Source organism: Zeus faber (assembly GCF_960531495.2).
Source record: "Zeus faber genome assembly, chromosome: 8".
Lineage (NCBI taxonomy): Eukaryota > Metazoa > Chordata > Actinopteri > Zeiformes > Zeidae > Zeus > Zeus faber.
The window spans coordinates 28,437,567-28,458,637 of record NC_137195.1 but is presented as its reverse complement, the minus strand read 5'-3'; the positions used below and the strand labels follow the sequence as shown (position 1 = coordinate 28,458,637).

The 21,071-nt window shown below is 42.9% G+C and overlaps 1 protein-coding gene across 1 annotated transcript in view; it reads left to right on the top strand.

Moving 5' to 3' along the window:
- Positions 1-21,071, top strand: part of LOC307233746 (eukaryotic translation initiation factor 3 subunit H) — an 85,443-nt gene that overhangs the window by 38,602 nt on the left and 25,770 nt on the right. The window contains exon 3 of the mRNA XM_080005154.1: positions 20,039-20,206. Coding sequence (XP_079861280.1) covers positions 20,039-20,206 — 168 coding nt within the window. The remainder of the gene's footprint in view (positions 1-20,038; positions 20,207-21,071) is intronic.

The window sequence follows — 21,071 nt, the reverse complement described above, 5'->3', positions numbered from 1 at the left end:
AAGCTGTGCTTGAAACTCTTGTTACGTGAGCCGCCCTTCACACAAGCTGTTTACTCTCAGAAACTTGTCCTCTGATTCGGTTGTGGCTTTGGGTCTGCCATCCCTCTTCCTGTCAGAGTTTCCTCCCGTTTCCAAGTGCCTTTGATGGCATTGGAAACTGTAGTCACAGACACCTTGGCTAAATTTGCAATTTCTGTAAAGGGATGACTTACACTTTTAAGGGCTATTATGGTCTGTCTTCCTTTGTTAATTGCCGGGGGGCTAGTTTGAGTGGTAGTTAGGGCTGAACGATTTGGGGAAAGTCAAATTGTGATTATTTTTTTTATACCAATATTGCGATTAAGTATGCAAGTTTTTTAAAGTTCTTTATCTTCTGTATTATTCACTAAATACAGGCAATAAATCTTTCTATATTGCAGTCAACATATAAACTGCTCTTTCCTTGAGGCCAGGCCTACGTGTTATGATGAAATTAGATTAATTGATGAATGAGTTGATATGATTAACTTATTAATCATGATATTAACATATCATTATTTAGTTATTGAATCATAAAAAATAAAAACCTTCAATCACAGTTACTTATTAACTGATTGATTTAACTTCAGAATCTGAAAATGAACATTTGAAAAATATTCAGTGTTTCAGCAGGGTTATTTTTTTCTAAAGATGTTGTGTGCATACGTCCACGTATGCACACAACACGGAGTGCCGCTGCTTGTGCTCAGGGACAGCTTTATGCTCATTAAATTAAAAAAGGTTCAAAAAATACAAACAAACGCAGTGTTCTGGAAAAAGAAAGGGAGGGGGTAGTCGGCGCTGGACTGCCCTATTGGTTAGAATGTGCAACCTAAAACACTTGTTTTTTTAATCTTTTTTTATTCCCAGCCTCGCAATTTTAAAATTGCGATGTCTGTTTGAATTTGATTCAATCGTTTAGCCCTACTGGTAGTGTATATTTATATGCAATTTTGATACCAAGAAACGTGTTGGATCTGTCTAATTGAGAAAAATATGCCTTATTAAGCATATTGGGGTTTAGCACTCTTGTAATGTCCCTGAATTTCCAAGATGGGACTGGAAAAGCAAACACAGACCAAGCTGATTTAAGCCTCCGAGATCAGCATTTCTTCCCCTGGTGGGGTTTGGGGTCAGCGTTGGGAGCTCGGGGCTTTAATTGTCTAGCGGTGGCAGATATTTTAACGGCGGGTTAATTGAAGTCAGCGGGATTAAAATAACGCCACAGCCATGACTGCCCCATCCCCCCTCCCCAGTGGCTGTAAAGTGTGTGTGTGTGTGTGTGTGTGTGTGTGTGTGTGTGTGTGTGTGTGTGTGTGTGTGTGTGTGTGTGTGTGTGTGTGTGTGTGTGTGTGTGTGTGTGTGTGTGTGTGTGTGTGTGTGTGTGTGTGTGTGCTACCTTTCTGATAAGGTCTTCCCCAGGGTTGGACCTTGAATAGATCACTCTGCCTGTCCCAAATGTGAAATTGATTGTCTCTCTTCTTCCACACTCACTTTGTCTCACGACAGCTAATTAGAAAGTCACTTGACATCCCACCCCCAAATGTACAAACCTAAAGAGAGACCATGGGTGTTTACTGTCTTTAAACCGAGATGTGATTTGAACACTCATTAGACATTTCCTCGATCTGGATGTTGCTCTGAAATGTTTTTCCTCAACGTAGGCAATGGCTGACGATTCACAGCTATTATGAAAAACATACTTTTTCAGTGCTTGTGCACATACATTTGGGTCTCTGATGGGCCTACAAATTTTTTTTTTTTTTACAAACCAGTTGCAGAAACATGTTGTAAAACAGGCCGTTTAGATTTGCAGCACCTTACTACACCAAGTTGGGCTTCATTAGAATTAGAACCGAACAGAACCGCTGGAGAATAACAAGTGCCGCTGGGACCTGCTCTGTTGGCTTATAGACCAGCACAAATCTTTTCAAAGAAAGTGGAATCAATACCACCTGTCCGTGAAGAAACTGCAGACGATGGAACTGTAAGTACTTAATATCTCTGCTGTGTGTTTTTCTCCAAACAAAACCAAGAGTGTGTGTTCATGTAGAAGAGTTTATTTTATTTTCTGACGTTAGCTGACTGAAACAAAAAGGCCTGTGTAGTATTCTGGTGCGTTGTCCCGTGCGGCGCAACCAACAGTGCAGCAGCGCCCTTTCCTTACGAAAGTCCTCACTTTTAAATTAGGCCAAGTGAAGATTTAGGAACTGGTTTGCTTATTTCTCCACTCAAACTGATAAGATGAAATTGGTGAAAGTTTACGGACTAAATTCAACAGAACCCTGAAGTCAAGGTCAAACCCCATTGGCTCTCAGAACACGGAACTTGTGCTCAAGCCCCATTTGCTCACTGAACTAGGGGCTACAGGAGGGTGGTGCCACCCCACAGACAAAGAGCGTCCTAGAACAGGACAGTTCAATATAAAGCGCTCCAGTGCAGACGTAATAATAAATTATAAAATAAAGGAGGCACAGAAACATTGGAGTCTTTTCCCGATGGCAGTTGTGGAGCGCTCGGTTCAGGAGCGCACCCTCATGATCCCTGCCCGTAGGTCTCTCTCGCTCTGACAGGCACATAAAAAAAACTTCACAGTTGGCCAGTCAGCTCAACTAGACACAGCTGATAGGAAGCGGGGAGCATCAGTCTACCACTCATACCTTCCCTCACCGGCTCGACCACGCCCCCAAGTGTGCCACAATAATTATCAACACATATTTCTTAAGACAGAACAAAGATTTAACATTTCCACATGTTTTCGAGTACATCTTTTATTTTTATTTTTACAGTGCTAAACAAAGTAGGCTATGTTAAAACAAAATAAAACAGACTGGCATGGCCTGTCCAGGGCATCTTCCCACTGCGACGGTTGAATTAAGTCAAATACAATTAAATAGCCCTAACATTCTTTATTAAATGTGAAGCAATATAATATTTAAGTATGGTAGTGTTAAATAAATAAAACAAAATCAAATAGATCAGCATTTCCTGAAGGGATTAGGCCAAAATATGTCCCCGTTAATTCTACTTGTTCCTGTTAAATAAATAAACGAACAATAAAAGAACATGTCTGGCCTGTTCGATTTTCCCATTTCCAGCTCTGCCAAAAACCAGTTTAGATGCATTATGTATATTGTTATTAGTAGCGTAGTTGTTCACTTAATTATTAGGCTATTATTATGAGGTTATGAAAAAAAAAGAATAGGAAATAGTCCTTGAAATGTCGACTGAGCATTCGTCAAAAACTAATGTGCAACTCAATGAGGGGTTCAAAATCCTCGGTGGCGCCGGAAAAATAGAAGCCGTGTAATGGTAATTGCCCACAGAAGTATCACTGAAAATCAAAGACAATAAAGAAGCCATTGTCCAAAAGTCCAGTCGTCAAGGTCAGTCACAAAAAAAAGTAGTGTTGGCAAGTTCTTCCATAATAACTAACACTTCACCCTGTGTGTTGCTGCCTGCAGCTTAATAATATTTATACAGTGGTACCTCGACTTACGACTGTAATTCGTTCTATAAGACTGGTCGCATGTTAAAACAGTCGTATGTCGACGCCATTTTTCCCATATAAATTATGAAATCATGAAGGGTGAAAGTAAACAAAATACACAACACAAACACAGTAAATATGAAAAAAAATCGATAAGCCACGAACTACGTGCACACACGATGTAGGTCGCCCGTTGACTGACTGCTGACTGCAATTTTCCACGGTCGTATCTTAGAGCAGTCGGTCGCAAGTCGATTTTCGCGACTATCGCTACTCGTATCTTGGATTAGTCGTAAGTAGATGCAGTCATAAGTCGAGGTACCACTGTACTATTATTATTATTCCATAGTCTACTGCAAAGGGGAGATAAAAAAACACTGCTTGCCTTGCAATGTTGCCCAACCCCCCCTCAGATTAGCAGAGTAGCACGGTAAAAGTCTTGTCGTTTTTGTTTTAGAGAGATCGTGTGGTGTTTAAGTATACATGAAATGATTTATGTATATTTAGGGGAAAGGAAGATTATTTTATACATCTCAGAAAATACATTAACTTGTGTTTATGCAGTTTGTTGGTGTGTCGATGACCGTCAAACGCCAGATTATGAAATAACCGACGCAGTCCTAGGTGTAGAGTGGTGGTGTGAATGCGTAATGGAGAGGGAGTGATCTCTGCTCTGCTGTGTCCCCGTTTCTCCAAAAAAACCTCATTATTTTTAATTTATTACTTCTCCATTTCCTAATTGAACAAAACAAAAAAAGCCCTGTGCATCCCGTGTCAGGCGCCGCAGAACCATTGATACCATTAGATGCTTATCTGCATGAGAAATAAAGAAAACCGAAAAAAAATCTGGTTATAATAATCATGCGCTTATAGTGATCAATATGACCCGGACAGACGTGATCACATAAGAGGTTCCCACTGTATTTTCTTAACCTTGGTCTCAAAATGATTCCTCTCTATTTAACTTTTTGTATATCATAATCAATATCTAACTCTGAAAAACAGTAAATTTGGAGACAAAACTGAATAAAACTGGTCAGCAAAATAATTATTCACAGGCCTTTTTAAATAAATGGCATTTAACCCTTCAAATAGTTGATGAGGTTCCACAGATGAGGGGCAGATGAGCAAAATGCTCTATTTCCCAACGGTGGCCGGCTCGACCGAAGCTCCCCCCCCAGGGGTTCGGAGGATCCGGCGGCTGCTGGAATTGGAGAGTGCCGATAAAGGCTTTGCTGTGTGTGAGCAGGACAATTTTTGTAGTCAGCCCTTACCGGAAGGCAGGAAACCAAAAAACAAAATGAGTGTTTTTGACCTTGGTATACACTCTCTATCCCTGTCGCACCCTCAACCCTCAGTCTGTATCTCTTGCTCTCTATCCATGTCGATGCAAAACCGTCTGTTAGCAGGAGGTAGCCTCTCTGAGCTCCTGTTGTAAATCATAGCATGGGTCCCCCGGGGGCCATCGGCATCAGGCGGGACCATCAGCGTGCCATCAGTTCCACCCTTCATTCTCCCAGCTCCTTCATCTCATTGCCAATTCAGCCACCCCTGGCGGGGGGGCTGTATTGTCACTTCAGACCATTGTAAAGTTGGCTGTACACCTACGATGAAGGGAGCACTCGAAAAAGAACCATAGGCGAAGTGTCCTCCCGAGCAGAGGTAACGGAGAGGGGCACTGATATACAAAGCTATCAGGAGCAAAATATCTTTTTTTCCTGAGTACCCTCTGCAGTACCCCAAAGTACCTCTAGGGTACGAGTACCCTCATTTGAGAAACACTGCTCTACACAAATAGATAATACGTAGATGAGGAGATGCAAATGGGAGAAGGAAATGAGACACACTCTCTCTCTCACACCTCATTTCCCCTCATCATTTCCTCACTTCCCCCTTATAAAAACAGATCTCTGTGACAAGCTGGCTTGTCAGATGTGCATATTGTGAACTAGTCAAAGTGTGTCATGCACACAAAGCAGTTGCTTCTGTCTTTGTAGCGTGCGTGCATGCGTTTGCGTGCAGTGACAAGGTGTGTGTGTGTCAGTCAGACAGGCAGTTGTCTGCAGGCCTTGCTTAACTGAGATTAATTGCACCTAATCCACTGTGCCAGGTGGAACATGGTGCGTGCATGCACCGCTCTTGCACACTCGCAGGACTACACACGCTTCGCCATTATGGCAGCACTGCTGAAAATTAGCCCCACACGCCTGGTCCAGACATCCCGGACCAGTCCAGGAACTCGATAATGCTATTTACTCCCCAAAAGCCCACACATTTATCACCGCTGTGGCCTGACAGACCAACATGCCGACGGACAGAATGCTGCGACCGGAAAGCAAGATGCACGGCAAGCACGTGCACACACACACACACACACACACACACACACACACACACAGTCTGCTGCCATCTTGATGAATTTGAGAAAACGTGTATGTCGTTTTTCTTTCTAGAGAGGGAACCGCAGAAATCCTACTTTAATTCAGCCCTCATTGAAGCATTTTTCAGAGATTGGGTTTCTGTATGCGGACGTGAAACGCCTACACACACACACACACACACATTAGTTGCTGGGGGCACAAATGGCGTGTGTGTGTGTGTGTGTTTCGGAGGAGAACATGCTTAATTACTCATCAGTTTCTCATTTCCACTGACATCCCCCCGCTACATTGCTATGTGCTCCGGAGACCAATGTCCCGACAGTGATGCTTCTCAGCCCCCTTTCTCTCCCTGCCTTGCATGCCCACTTAACAAATTGCAGTCCTTGATGCGACATAGTCCAATGTATGCCAAGCCCCAAAATTGTTTTGTCCCCCCACCTTCACTTCTTTGTCTCTGCCCTCTGAATTTATTAGATCGCTCTCGTCACTGTCTGTTTGATTTCTCATGAATATCGCAGTGGTGATGAGTGACAGAACTTGCGGCTCCTTTTGGCTGCGGCCGTGTTGATAGCTGCACTCTAATTGACACCCCGTCTAAACACCGGTGGTTCTTCTAGTCTATGCAAGAATCATTTTTTCTTCCCCCTGAACTGCATTTTCTTTCTCTCATTTCTTACTTTCATACTTTCTCTCATCATTCTTCTCATTTGGAAACTCTTTGCCTGCACACAAACTCTCACACACAAATAGAACTTCATATAGAAACACCATTGCTCATCTCAACCGCAATGATCACAAAACACATGCGCCTTTGGCAGATTAACGATTAGACTGTTTTTTAATTATTTTTATTTGCCAGGAAAAATCTGAGCATTGAAACAGTGTAAGTGTCCCCCACTCTGAATTGAGCGGAGAGGGGGCAGAGGGAGAGAGCGGAGAAGCTCTCCGTTTTCTCCCTTGCCCTCTACGCTCAGAGCTGTTTTGGATTTATTATTGATTATTTGTAATGGTCATTGTGTAAAAGTGTACTTAGTGTGATGTTTTCTCTCTCATTGTTGTGACTCCAACCCTCATTGTGAAGTGTATTCTACTTTGTGTATCCTCTTGTACTTGTATGGAAAATAAAAAACGTTAACCTGTGTGTACACATAAGCCCGGTCCTTCGGCGGCAGAGAGCAGAGACGCTTCCCCCATTCGGAGGCCGTCTTGGGATGGTGTTGGACTGGCGCCTGGCAGGGTGTGTCGGGGTTCTCCACTCAGTACACACTGAGTCCCCACACTGGAAACATTTTATTGTCCCACTTGCAGGAAAAAAAAAAGTCAATAACTTCTGATTTTGACTTTGGATTCCAAATAGGATATGAAATGATCAGATGGTCCATGGATATTCCTGTCTCTTTACGCGCCAATGTCCGCTTTTAACAGAAGAGACATCGCTCCTCCCTCTCCAGGGCCAGAGAAATGCAAGAGGAGTGTGGGGCTGGCTCCCTCTGCCTGGTCCTCACACACGCAGTCGGAGACGAAGGCACAGATTCTAACTCTCCATGCGTAATGCACAGAATATGAAGCAGTGTTAATTCTGCTCTTAATTTGATTTCGTTCTTATCCCAAAAAATAAAGATTAGTGTGAAAGTTCCGGATTGATAAGCAGTATCGGTAAGCGTAGTGGTACCATTAAAATCTTAACAAAACCCATCCCTACGGAGCCCCGTTCCTCCGTGCTCCATCCCCACTCTATTTTTAGTTGTTTTATTTGGAGGAACAGGGCACAGAGAGCCGTGTTCACACACATAAAAATCTATTTATGATTCCTCCTATTATAATTCCCCCACAAATTTTATCGCTGTGTTTTTTTCTAAGCTTTTATCCTGTTACATACGAATGTACAAGGCTAGACACATGAAACAATTAGCCTACACTTTTTAAAAAGAGAATGAGATCAGGCGTTTTTGCACCGCAGGAACCTTCTCATAGTTCAAAGAACTTTTTGGAGGAACGCTCCCTTTTTTTTTTTTTGTGAACGTACTGCAGGAACTAGGAGTGGTCGTAGTTCTTAGAACTCCATGTGAGGAACTTTTTTAGCTCCTACTCCAGGACAGGGTCTAACCAGCACAAGAGGAACCTTTCTTGACTTGAAACCATTTGCATGGTATTTAATTTGCAACTAGTCACATTCAAGTCAACCCAGGGCGACCTGATCCCTTGGGTGATGTTTACCATATAAATATGTACATGATGGTCTGCTTGGTGTGAAACGGAACACAGTCATAGACTGCATGTGTTGGTGTCCAGGAATTGTATTCGTTGGCACAGTATGAACGGATGCGGTCATTGCGATATCCTGTGTTCTCTCTCCATGTGCATGGACTCAATTTAATAAAACTTCGCTTAAGCACAAGAATAACTATTCTTCCACATCAGTTAATGTCCTTCATCAAATACCTTATAGAATGCCGTTAACAAAAAACCAAAGGGAGAGTAGCCATTATTACTTACAGCCAAAAGACTGATTCATTTTCCATTTTGTGCTCAGAGGTTGGTCTCTGATCCACTGACTTGCATGCCAGAAGGTTTTAAACGGTTCTGTGAAAAGCAAGGAGAGGTGCATAAGGTGACTTGGGGACTAAACCCACACCATCAAGAACAGTTCCTCCTCTGCGGTTCTACTGCACTCAAACTATTTCCACTTAGTTTGTTTTCTGCGTAGAGAATTTCCAGTAGACACAAAAAAATTAAAGGGAGAATAAAGAATGCTATATCGTAGGGCTGAACAACTGTAATAGAAGAATGGAATTATGTAATAGAACTTAAATTGCAAAGGCTGCAATTAAAAGTGTGTGTATGTAAAGTTTTTTTTTTTTTGTTTTTGTTTTTTTCTTTCAATGTGACACAATCCAACCGATAGGGCTGTCAACATTGGCCAAAAAAAATCACAATTGAATAGTCCTTCTGAACAAAACACAGGTTTGAATATCTTATATCTATTACAATTTTAAAAAGTTACAATTTCACCAAATTTCGGGCTGTGGCCCCTGCAGCCTTATCTCCCTCTGGTGAGCAGAGATGGGGCGGTGGGACGGCTCCTTTCTCCAGGATAATTTCATGATTGGATCCTTTTATTTATCTACACTGCTCTTTAGACTTTGTTGTGAAATTTCAAAGATGGAAAGGGGGGGGGGGGGGTGCCTAATAAAATGATGGTTTTAACCAAACCTCCGCGGTGAGACCCGGTGCTCCATCCCAGGCAGTGGTGCGCTGTGCTGAGCCCAAAACACCTGTAGAGTCGGGACGGAGCGTCTTCCAGAACACTGAGTCAGTTTGTTTTTGTTTCGTCTTTTGTTTTTTTATTTAATGAGCCTAACCCTGCAACTTTGGGGACAAAAAATATATAGGCGCACCAACAAACCTCATTCCCTTGCATGCACAAAGAGGATGTAGGTGGACGTATGCGCGCGATAGTTAAATAAGAGATGTTAATCAATCTCAATTCATCATAACACATAGGCCTGGCCTCCAGGAAAGCACTTTATACTGTATGTTGACTATATCCAGTGTTGTGTTGGTCATACAATAGAATAACTTTTTGCTTGTGTTAAGTGAATAATACAGAAGATAGGGAACTTAAAAAAAATACTAAATTGCAATCTCAATATTGGTCTAAAAAATTGCAATTCCATTATTTTCCCAATTGTTCAGCCTTACTATATCTGGTAACAAAGACAAGACTTTACAAAGACAAGGGTTGTTCATCTTTTGCCACTTATATCACTTGATCCCTGGAAATTTGTTCTGCCCAAAGTACAAAATTATAAACTTAACACAAAAAACAGACAAAGAAAGCAAATGTCGACTGCTGCTGACTGCGATTCAGCATTTCAAATTTAAGACGCCTGACAATCAGGGGGCGTGGAGTCTCTGCGACTCTGCTGTGAGAAAAAGCAGTTACTTTTCACTTTTGTAGCGTCAGACATTGGTATTTTACCTTTTTTTCCCCCATTTGATGAACATTGGTGCTGATACATGAAAATGAACTAAATGTTTATTTTGGTTTTATTTCGCTTTAATAAATAAATAAATAAAAAAACGGCGATGCGGGTGGTGGGCAGCTAATGTAATCGATCTACACTCGAACACCGTGTAACACAGATGACCACGGCAACTGCATTACGTTTTGGAAAAAAAACAGCAAATTGAAAAATTGACACTTCTGACACTAGGAATAGTCCTAATATTGTTCCTGTTCCAGTGGCTACGGTCAAGCAGAAGCCTCCGCAGCCACAAGACCAGAACAGAGACTCAGAGAGCTTCTTCCCCTAAGCCATAAGGACACTGATCTGTCACAAACTAGGCCTCATAAATACTGTGTCCACCTCATTGCTGTTATACATGTACACATTTTATTTTATATTCCTTGACATTTATTATATTATTCGCAGTTTGCAAACATTGCACAATGTACATAGTTTCTGTTGATTGTTGGTATATCTCGCACATCTGTGCTGGTAATGATTGATATTAATTTTCTAGTTCTCAAAAATTGCACAATGTACATTCACATATACATAGTTTCTGTGGTTGATTATTGGTATTTTATAAATGCTGAATATATATATTTATTTTTAAATTTTTATTTCATCTTACTCATACTTTAAAGAAAAATGTATTCCGATTTGTATTTTTTCTATTTGTAATGGTCTACCCTGCACAATCTCTGGAGTTGCTTAAAAACATTTCACTACATTCTGTGAACCGTGCAATATGTACGTGACAAATCTTTAGAATTTTGAAGTGAACTTGAAATATTGATTTTTGTTTTTGTTTCACAAGTACTCTTAAGAGTGTCAAGATAAACCCCATGCACTGCTAAAACATGTAGGAATTAGTCATATGAGACAGCCAACAACTCAGGCAACACCATCGCTCATCGGTAATGGCTTTATTTTGTGGTTTTCAGCAGTGAGAAATGGGTTGATGTCGACCTTCAGAAGATACTGTTGGCCAGACTAAAGAAAACAAAAGGCATAATACAGCGGCTTTTGTTCAGCACTGCATGCGTCATATCCTCGGTATGCGACTTGTGTGTTTTGTTTTCGTCAGTTGCAGCTGTATGGCAGCTTTTTAATTTTATCAACTATTTCTGTCCAAAAGCCAGCTACAGTGGAAGTTTACTTTTAAGTTCCTAACAAAATAAACTGTATGAGATGTTTGCATTTCTGGACAATGCTCTACATCAATGTACATCTTAATGCTCTACATTGTTGCAATGCTCTACATCAAAGCCACACGTTTATGAAGCTGTGTTTTTGTTTGAGAATTACTGACTGAGAAGAGAGAGAACAGAGGAAATATTCCTATAAAATTTCTTTCATTCAGAGAGAACCCAATGGAACAGGGGAGGGCAGCAGAGGGCAAGACAACAGCATGTCCCAGACATTTTACACCATTTTTATTCAATTATACATCCACTCTACTCAATTTGACCAAAGTTACTATGAATTCAGTTTGTGGGTGTGTGTCTGTCTGACTTAATGTAAGAAAGCATCAAGCCTACCAGGAAGCCCTGCTGCCCCAGCCGGACACGTCATGGTTGTCATTAAAATGCGGGCTGACAGACACGCAAATAAGTGCTTATGCTCAGAGACACATAGCAACACCAATGCACGTCCCAACACACACTCATACACACATGTGCACCATTCACCGGCCACGTTGAGTAGTGGTGGCCTACAGCAGTTTGCAAGGTCTGTTGTACCTCACCTCTAGTGTCATGGACTATCTGACCGGTTCACTGCCGACATACCCATATATACACACACATACAACTGTGGGAGCTGGTTCATCATTATACTGTTTACTACGCAAGGTGAAGTGTTAAGCTCCAGGCTGCAGCTCTTAGCTGGCAATAAAACACACACACACCTGCTTGGAAGTATGTAATGCATTTTCGCATCAAACCGGTTCTCGTTCTCCTCGTACTTTATTTTATCATTTTGTTTGCTGTCTGCACACACATACCTCCAGCATTCACCGAACCAAAAGCCCTGTTTCTCTTTCTCATTCATGAACAGTGGAAAAAGATCCAACTCATTACACATTAAGTTAGGTATAAAAAAACAAACTTATTACACATTAAGTTAGGTATAAATTTAGAGTTGATTACCCACAGCTACGATGGACAAATTAACAGTGTTGGGTGTGTAAAACGTGATTTACCAACACACAAGACATAATGTTGCTATAATCTTAAAAGTCGGTTAAGTACACTTTTGTGCTTAGACTGTAATTCCACATGAGCTGTTCATAGGTTCACTATTTTTAAACCCAGGCCTTATTAAAATGTAACCTCCCTGAACGCTTGAGAATACTTGAGAAACCTACAGTGCTGATGCTGATTCTCACTGTGCTTAAATGTAGTCCCAACGGGGCGAATGTTTAGGGCTTAACATTAAATCACCTTTCTGAAAAACAGGAAAACTTGTCAGACCTTGCAAGTCACACATTTCTTTGTGTATTTTTCTGACATTTTGAATAAGAGCAATATCACTTTTATTTTTACTACACTCTGAATTTGCTGCAGCATGTCCAAAGCATAATGTTTGCTAGAGAAGGTTGCCAGTAGGAAGTGGTGCAACTTCGTGTTTCTAGTTTTCTCTTATTGTGGATATAGGCAAAAAAGCTGATTTGCGGCGGTGTAAAACCATTTGCACCTTTTTGCAACCATTTTTTCTTTCTTGGTAGAACATATAAACACTGACAATATTGTGAGGAGAAAATAATTAAGGCTTAAAACCTTGCCCCAGTGGACTGTATTTCAGCACGGCAAGAAGCTGCAGCAGAGCGGGAAGTTTTTCAATCGTAAAATGTTCAGTGAGGATGTGCTACGAAGTTATAAATGACACATCACACCTCACATCCTCAAAAAAGACATTTTCACAACCATTCCTATAAACACTCATTCCATCTTTTTTTTTTTTTATCACGGCCATACACACAATCAGCCCTGTCACTCAGGGTATGGACGGACTCATTCTCCGTCTTGCCCCGGGGCTCCGATTGATTGATAGGAAAGCCGGCCGCTCTGCAGAAATGAGGAATAGCAAACGGTGGGCGGCAGGCGCTCCCGACACCCGCACCTTGATGATATTCTTAAATTGGCTATTCTCTGACTAATGCTGCGCTAGAATTGGAGACAATGGCCACTATTGTGTAGTACCTTTCGTGCTGTCTGGAAACCTTGCCATGTGTTTGGCTTCTGACCTGGAAATGTAGATACTCTTGAGTTGGAAAACATGCACAAGGGAGAAAAGCAAAAAACACACCCTGCAAGATAAGAACACAGGAAAGTGCCTTGTGATGTTAGCTCAGGCACGGCTCTTGAACTCTTGTACATGGCATGTAGCGTAGCCTCTTACTCCCGTTTCTCACACACTTTTCTATCTGAAATGTTCCTCTCCCATGCACCTTTATTTTTTAATTGCATATCTAATGCAGGACTCCAGACTATTTCCACTAGTAGCAATGGTGCTCCCTCCTGAAAATTTTAGGAGCACCAGCACAAAATATTGGAGCATCACTGAAATCGACATGCAACTCAACACATTCATATTTTTTCCATCTTAACTGTATTCCTGATAAATGCTTTGGTAATGGACAATTTACAGAAATAACAATGTTTTATTTTAAAAGAAAAAGGTAAAAAAGTGAAGTCGTGCTTCAACAGAAAAAAATCACTAAGTTAAATATTGCATTTTGAAACAGACGGGGGCCGCGATTGGACGATTGAAATTTTGCACTATTGCGGCTGTAAAATCCCAAAACCAATCACACTATCGGACCCCCCCCGCCGGGTGCCGTTGGAGTGCATGTGTGCTTCAGCGTAGAGATACTGCACACTGCGCTGCAGCTGGCAGGCTTCCAACTCGTCATAGCCGACCGCAACACGGAGCTTTCCAGCAAGACGAAAAGTAGAGTCATCTGTTTTTATACCAACAATGGCTGGTGTAACAACGTGACCGTGATTCCACAACACTGTTCTCCTGATCTGTAATATTTTTTGATTAACTGTAAACACTTCTACTCACCCCGTGAGTTAATTTCACTCATAGTGGCCGGCGCCTACATTCCACCGCAGGCCAACGTGCAGGAGGCACAGCGCATGCTCGCCGCCTAGATACTGTGTGCGGAGCGGACAAACCATGACTCTGTAGTTATTGTCCTAAGCGACTTCCTACACATGAACTCCCCAAATAGACAGTTAATTAAATTCCCCATCAGAGAGGAAAATATTCTGGGTCACTGTTACACCACAGTAAGCAGTGCATCACGCCGAGCCCCGAGCTGCACTCAGACACAATGACCATGTCTTTGTCCAGCTGATTCCTGCCTACATGCAGAAATGAAAGCTCTCTAAACCTGTTGTGAGGGCAAAGCAGTTGACCAGTGAAATTGTGGAGGGTCTTTAGGCCTGCTTGCACTGTACCAACTGGGATGTTTTCAGAACTGCTACAAACAGTCTGGATGAAATCAGAGGCTGTGACATCCTACATCAGCATTTATTAGGACAGCTGTCCTATATAGCTGTCCTGGTATATAGCTGTGTTACAACAACGACAAACTCTGGTTCACAGCCTAACTCGGACTGCTAATGTTGGAGAAGGAAGAGGTGTTTAGGAGTGGGGACAGACAGGTTTAGCAAGGCGCTGAGAGAAGCAAAATCACTGTACTCTGAGAAACTGCCGTTCTCAGCAAATGACTCCCCTTCTGTCTGGAATGGGCTTGGACAGATCACAAACAGCAAACATAGTCCACTAATGACTCACGCCTGGCCCACAGTCTGAATGACTTTTTTTACACATGTTTTTACACCAAAATTAGCTTGTATATGCAGGTTTTTTAAACCCTCTCTGAAAACACTGAATCCCACACTGAAAAGATTTCATCCAACATCAGAAACTTCAACGCATAGCATCGCACCGGAAAATGGGTGAAAATTAGTGTCTACCCGGGTGTCATGTTTTCATCACTGCCGATCGGAGCTGGAACCGATGAATACCTGTGACTACTGAGACATATGACTACAAAGTCAATTGTCCCAGGAATGAATGGCGAATGTAACCTTTCCCACTAAAGTCGTGTACCGGTGCGTACCGGCACTTCTCACAAGCCGCCGCTCTCTGTTCTCCCATTTTATTGAATCTGAGCACACATTTTCTTAAAATTATTAGAACGCACAAGCTGCGAACTCCAGCGCCTGTGGCTCGGGCTTGTGTCCCCACCCCAAAGTTCTGCTTCAAGCGATATAGTATGCAGTTTGATTTCAGATAACATTAAATTAGAGATCCCCTTTATTTTGTAAGATCCATGACAAACAATACTACCCACAAAAATATGGGGAGAAACGTGCACCAGCTTGTGATTACAAAGTTTGAAATTGAATGATCATCTAGATCGGTTTTTGGGTATTATGACACCTCTAATAAATAAAGGTATGTTGAATCAAGCGCCTTTTTTTTATCCGTTTACACAGGTTTTTAAATATAACGGTTGCCAGTGCTGCATTGGCTATTGGTTTGACGAATCACTGCTTCTACGTCTGGACCAATAACTGTGCACCTACGTCACTTAAGGTTCCTCTTGTGCCGTTACATCCCTGCCCTTGAGTAGGGCAGGGATGTAACAAATATGATCATTCCTAGTTCCTGCAGTGTGGATGCAAAAAAAGGGAGAAAAGGGTTCCTCCAAAAGTTCTTAGAACTCTGAAACGGTTCCTGTGGCGCGGCAATGCCTAATGGGACAGTCCTGACACCATCCTCATGCCACCTTCCACCAGCTCCGCCTCCCCCACCATAGCAGGGGCCTGGGCCTCTCCACAGCTGCTCAACTCAGAGGCCCCCTCCTCCCACACCATATTGACTCTCACCGTCCTGGAGAGAGACATGAACAGACTCTTCAAGAGACAGAACCCCTGCAAAGCAGCCGGCCCAGACTCTCTTCATCCGCCTTGAAGAACTGTGCTGATCAGCTGTCTCCGGTGTTCAGACAGATTAAACAGTTCATTGGAGACATGTCATGTGCCAGCCTGCTTCAAGACTCCCGCCATCATCCCCGTCCCCAAAAAGCCAAGTACCACAGCACTTAATGACTGTAGCCTGTCACCCTGACCTCTGTGGTAATGAAGCCATTTGAGTGCCTTGGGCTGTCCCACCTCAAAGCCATCACTGACCCACTTCTGGACCCCCTGCACTTTGCCTACAGAGTCAACAGGTCTGTAGACAATGCAGTAAACTTAGCCCTCCACTTCATCCTCCAACACCTGGACTGCCCAGGAATCTATGCCAGGCCTTATCACCCCGTGTGATTCTCCAGTCAACACTGAGGAGCCGCTTCCTGGGAACCATAATACCTAGGACCTCAAGTGGGAGCTGAACATCAGCTCCCTTGCCAAAGAAGATCAGCAGAGGATGTACTTCCTGCGGAAGCTGAGGAAGTTCAACCTCCCAGACAATGATGCACTTCCACACTGCCATCATTGAGTCTATCCTCACCTCCTCCATCACAATCTGTTATCCTGCTGCCACTGCCAAGGACAAGGGCAGACTGCAGCATGTCATACTTTCTGCTGAGAAGGTGAAGGTAAGGACCTGTACACCTCCAGGACCCTGAGGTGAGCAGGAAAGATTTTGGCCGACCCCTCCCACCCTTGACACTGAGTCACTCCCCCTCCGGCAGGAGGCTGCCAAAACCTCATGCGATAAGAACAGTTTCTTCCCATCTGGCCTGATCAACAACACAAGGGACCCCACCTGACGCTTATCCTGCCCCCATAGACACTACTCGTTACATTAACATAAAGTCTCCACATCTGTCTCAATGCGTTATATTAACACATGTTCTTCTGGACGATTAATTCGCACATAGCAAATATTTTTTAACTTCATACTATGAACCTTTTTCACATTCAATGGTTCATATTTTTCACATTCCTGCAAAAACTGTATAGATCTTTTAACTTTAAAACCAGCCATATTTTACATATTTTCTCATTCATAATGTCTCTGTAATTTCAAATGTCTTGTTTACATTTGTTTCTACGCACCAAACACCAAGACATTCCTTGTACGTGTAAACTTACTTGAAAACAAAGACGATTCTTATTCTGACGGGTCTAGATTTCACATTACAAAATATGTCACTGTCATTTAAGAAAATGGGAGAGCTCGATCTTCTCCATCACAGCAGTGTGTAATTGTGAAGCTGGACATAAACCATTTTCCATCAATGAGAGTTTAAAACTTCCTTAATATAGTGTGAACAAAAATACTCTACTGTCCCTGCACACACACATCCTAGATGCACTCTTCCAAACACCCTAACCCCTGTAAAAAAAAAAAAAAAAAAGCAGCTCCAGCCTTTTTGGTTGGTTGTATTGCGGCGCAACTACTCAAGCTATGAACAAACACGCTAGTGATCCCTGTGGAATTGACAAGGCCCTGTGTTCTATATTAGATTGGGAGTCTTCCTTGCTTGGGCTGGCTTTCGTTGGTGATCTGTTGTGTGACCGGGCGCTCTCAAAGTGTCTGGCTATCAGGACGACATGTTTTCTGCTGTGGTCTGCATGTCTTGTCTTTGAAATCCCCTGACCTGAGCTCAAGCTTGTATGGTGTTTTTTTCTCTTGTGTTTCTTGTTTTATCTATCTGCCAGTGTGTTTGGAAGTCTTCCTGTCTGCTTCGTTCTTACCGGGCCTGAAGGCAAGAGACAAGCAGCTGGGCATGAGGCCAGGCCATCTAGTTGTGTGATGGACAGGTGGTCGTGTGAGCACCGCTTGGCAATAGCAGGTGTAGGGCGGATGGGGATATTTGAATACGACAGAGGTGCCCTCAAGTATGATGGACAGAAGGGGAGAGGGCCGAGGGCGAGAGAAGGGTGCACAGTATGGTACTTTTAAGAGAGAACTTGAGTCGGATTGTCGGCGAGTTGGCGGAACCTGGCAGACTACCAGAAATGTTTCAAAAGGGCCCGAGTCCTAGATCCTTCTCCACTGAAGGTTTGTGTGTCCTGGAGTGTGCTCCTAACCTCCCCCTGGGCAGGGCCCTTCTCACTCCCTTTCCTTTCTCATTCTTTCCCTAGTTCTTGTTGTTTTTCTGCCTGTCCTCAGTATGTACACACAAGGCGAGACAGTGCTTATGTACAATCCAGTGCCGTATCCTTTCTCTTCCTCCTCACATGTGCCACTTAATCAATTTTATCGTCAACTGGATCTTGAATCTCTGGTCTGTCCCCCTCCTCCCTCCCTCCCTGTCTCTCTCTGTTGCACCAGACATAACGAAGCATCCAGTGCTTTCCTCCCAGTGGGTGGATTGCTGGCGCTGTGTTCTCGGGCTTGGGCACCGAAAGACGGCGGAATCATCAAACAAGCTATGTTCAAAGGAAAAGTGGGAGCCCTTTTGTGTCATTATTGTAGTCAGGAAATTCTGACCATAGCCAAGGAGCAGCAGAAAAAATCAACACGATCAGATATTGGTTTGATTCATGGTTAAAAAAAAAAAAAAAAAAAAAAAAAAAAAAAAAAGCATCCATGATACATACATTTGAAGAGCTTAATCAAACGTGTCAGATATTAAATTTGACATTTAGAAGTATTTCAAGGAGAAATGTCTCCAAAAGAGGCTAAATGAATTGTCTCCTAATGATAGAAATCAAAGCGTCAAAGGGATAATAATTACTAATTCTCTTGAACCTACCCCCACACCTTTCCGCTTTTTTTTAATTTTTTTATTTATAAACTCCTTTTCTCTTAACCTCACATCTTCCTTCCATCACCAGATCACAGGTCTTCAGGGTTCAGGTTTTTTGTTTTGTAATTTTTTTGTCGTTTTTCTTTTTTGATATCCTTCCCGCCAGAGACCCTCCCTCTTGTTGAGAAGGAGGGATAAGAGTCCACATCTGCCCAGTCACACCCTGGTTTATAAAGTCCCCCTTTGCTGCTCTACGAGGAGATGCTATGTGACTAAAATTGATCATCTCATTACAATGGCAGCTGTCAACGGGTGGGATGCATTAGGCAGCAAGTGAACAGTCAGTTCTTGAAGTCAATGTGTTGGAAGCAGGAAAAATGGGCAAACGTAAGGGTCTGAGTGACTTTGACCAAGGGAAGGGCCAAACTGTGATGGCTAGACAAGTGGGTCAGAACATCTTTCAAACCAGCATGTCATTTGGGGTTTTCTTAGTATGCAGTGGTTAATACCTACAAAAGTGGTCCAAGGAAGGGCAACAGGTGAACCGGCGACAGGGTCATAGGCACCCATGGGCTCATTGACACACATGGGGAACGGAGTCCAGCCCGTCTGGTCCGATCCCACAGAAGAGCTACTGGAGCACAGATTGCTGCAAAAGTTCATGCGGTCTATGATCGAAAGGTGTCAGAACACAGTGCATCACAGCTTGCTATGTAGCCGCTGAGTGGCCTTGCTGACCCCCTGTCCATTGCTGAAAGCGCCTACAATGGGCACGTGAGTATCAAAACTGAGCCATGGAGCAATGAAAGAAGGTGGCCTGGTCTGATCAGACACATTTTGTTCTACATCCTGTGGATGGAGTCCATGTCTCATCAGGGCGGTTTTGGTGGCACATGGGGACTGTGTGTGTGTGTGTGTGTGTCTGTGTGTCTGTGTGTGTGCGCATTTTTATTTGCCTCTTACTTGCAGCCAGCCGAGACGAAGCGGTTTGTATTTTCTGGCTCTGCGTAATGAAATGTCTCTGCTCGTAATGTATCCGTGCCTCTGCTACAGCCAGGGCCTGTCTTTGTATCTATTCAGGCCTCTACTCATTCTCCCACTTTCCCTTTTGTGTTTACCGAGCGAGGGAATGAAAGGGTTGTCTGAGATTTAGGCCGAGGACGTATGTTTATAGATCACCACCACCACCCTCACCCCACCTAATTGTGGACGATAAAACCTGTGTTTGTCTCCTTTCTCACCCCTTTCCTAAACATTCTTAGCTCAATTTCATCTCATCTGTCTCTCTGCTCCCATTTCTGTCTTTGTACATAATTTTCCCGTCCAGAAGGAGATGAGATTGCATGTGATTTCAATGGAATTTCATTTAATGTTACTTCTCCCTTATATGCCCCCCCCCCCCCCCCCCTTCCAGTTCAATACCAGATGGAGATGATGCGTTCCCTGCGCCACGTCAACATTGACCATCTGCACGTAGGCTGGTACCAGTCCACCTACTACGGCTCCTTTGTCAGCCGGGCGCTTCTGGACTCTCAATTCAGCTACCAGCACGCCATCGAGGAGTCGGTGGTGCTCATCTATGGTATGCAACTGACCAAGCCCCTTACCAGCCTCAACTTTTGAAACACCCAAGTGGATTTGAATGAATGCTGACCAATCTGGTGTGGCCATTTGGGAACTTAACCCCCACAGAAGCCAGCTGGCAGATCCAGTTATTACAGCTTTTTGAGATTTGATGCATGTTTAGCTACCAGCAAGCCTGTTATTACCTTTATTACCCAAAAAGTTAATTATGTCTCCATAGAAAAAAGGCTGGCCCTGACTAAGTATTTAAACGTTTACTTGCTATTAAATAAAAGAGAAGTCTCTGTTACCCCAGTGAAATTAATATGGCTCAGTAATGGCTCGTTGGATAACTATGTTTACCTTAGCATTTAAGCAGAATATGCTTGTTTTTGCCCAATTGATCCCCTGCATTAATCTTTCAAAGACATGGTTTCGAAAGAATATGGTTGGTGAGAGCCATTCCATCCCAACATTATTTTCACCAGTCAGAGCAAGCCATTAAAGCCATTCAGTGGTACTCACTAATGATACAGATCCGTGTCATTTAAATTGCCTTGTTAAAACATAGCTCAGATTTGGCCAGGAATTGGAAAGCTTTTCAAATGTTTGTGTTTGCTTTGTAGTTAATAATTACAGATTCCCTTAAGGCTTTTAGCGCGAGGAGCGCTAAAAGCCTAAGAAACAATAGAAAAGTTGAAATAGTTGCTGACTTTGGTGTTGAGGCTACACAAAAGGCTTCATTAGGTTGTCCAGCCTAGCAAGCACAGGATACACAGACTATGTGCTACTAATTTAATATATGAATACCGTCCGTCTAAACTATAGTGGATAGAGCAGGGGTTCTCAGACCTTTTTCAACCAAGGACCCCTTATATGAGAAA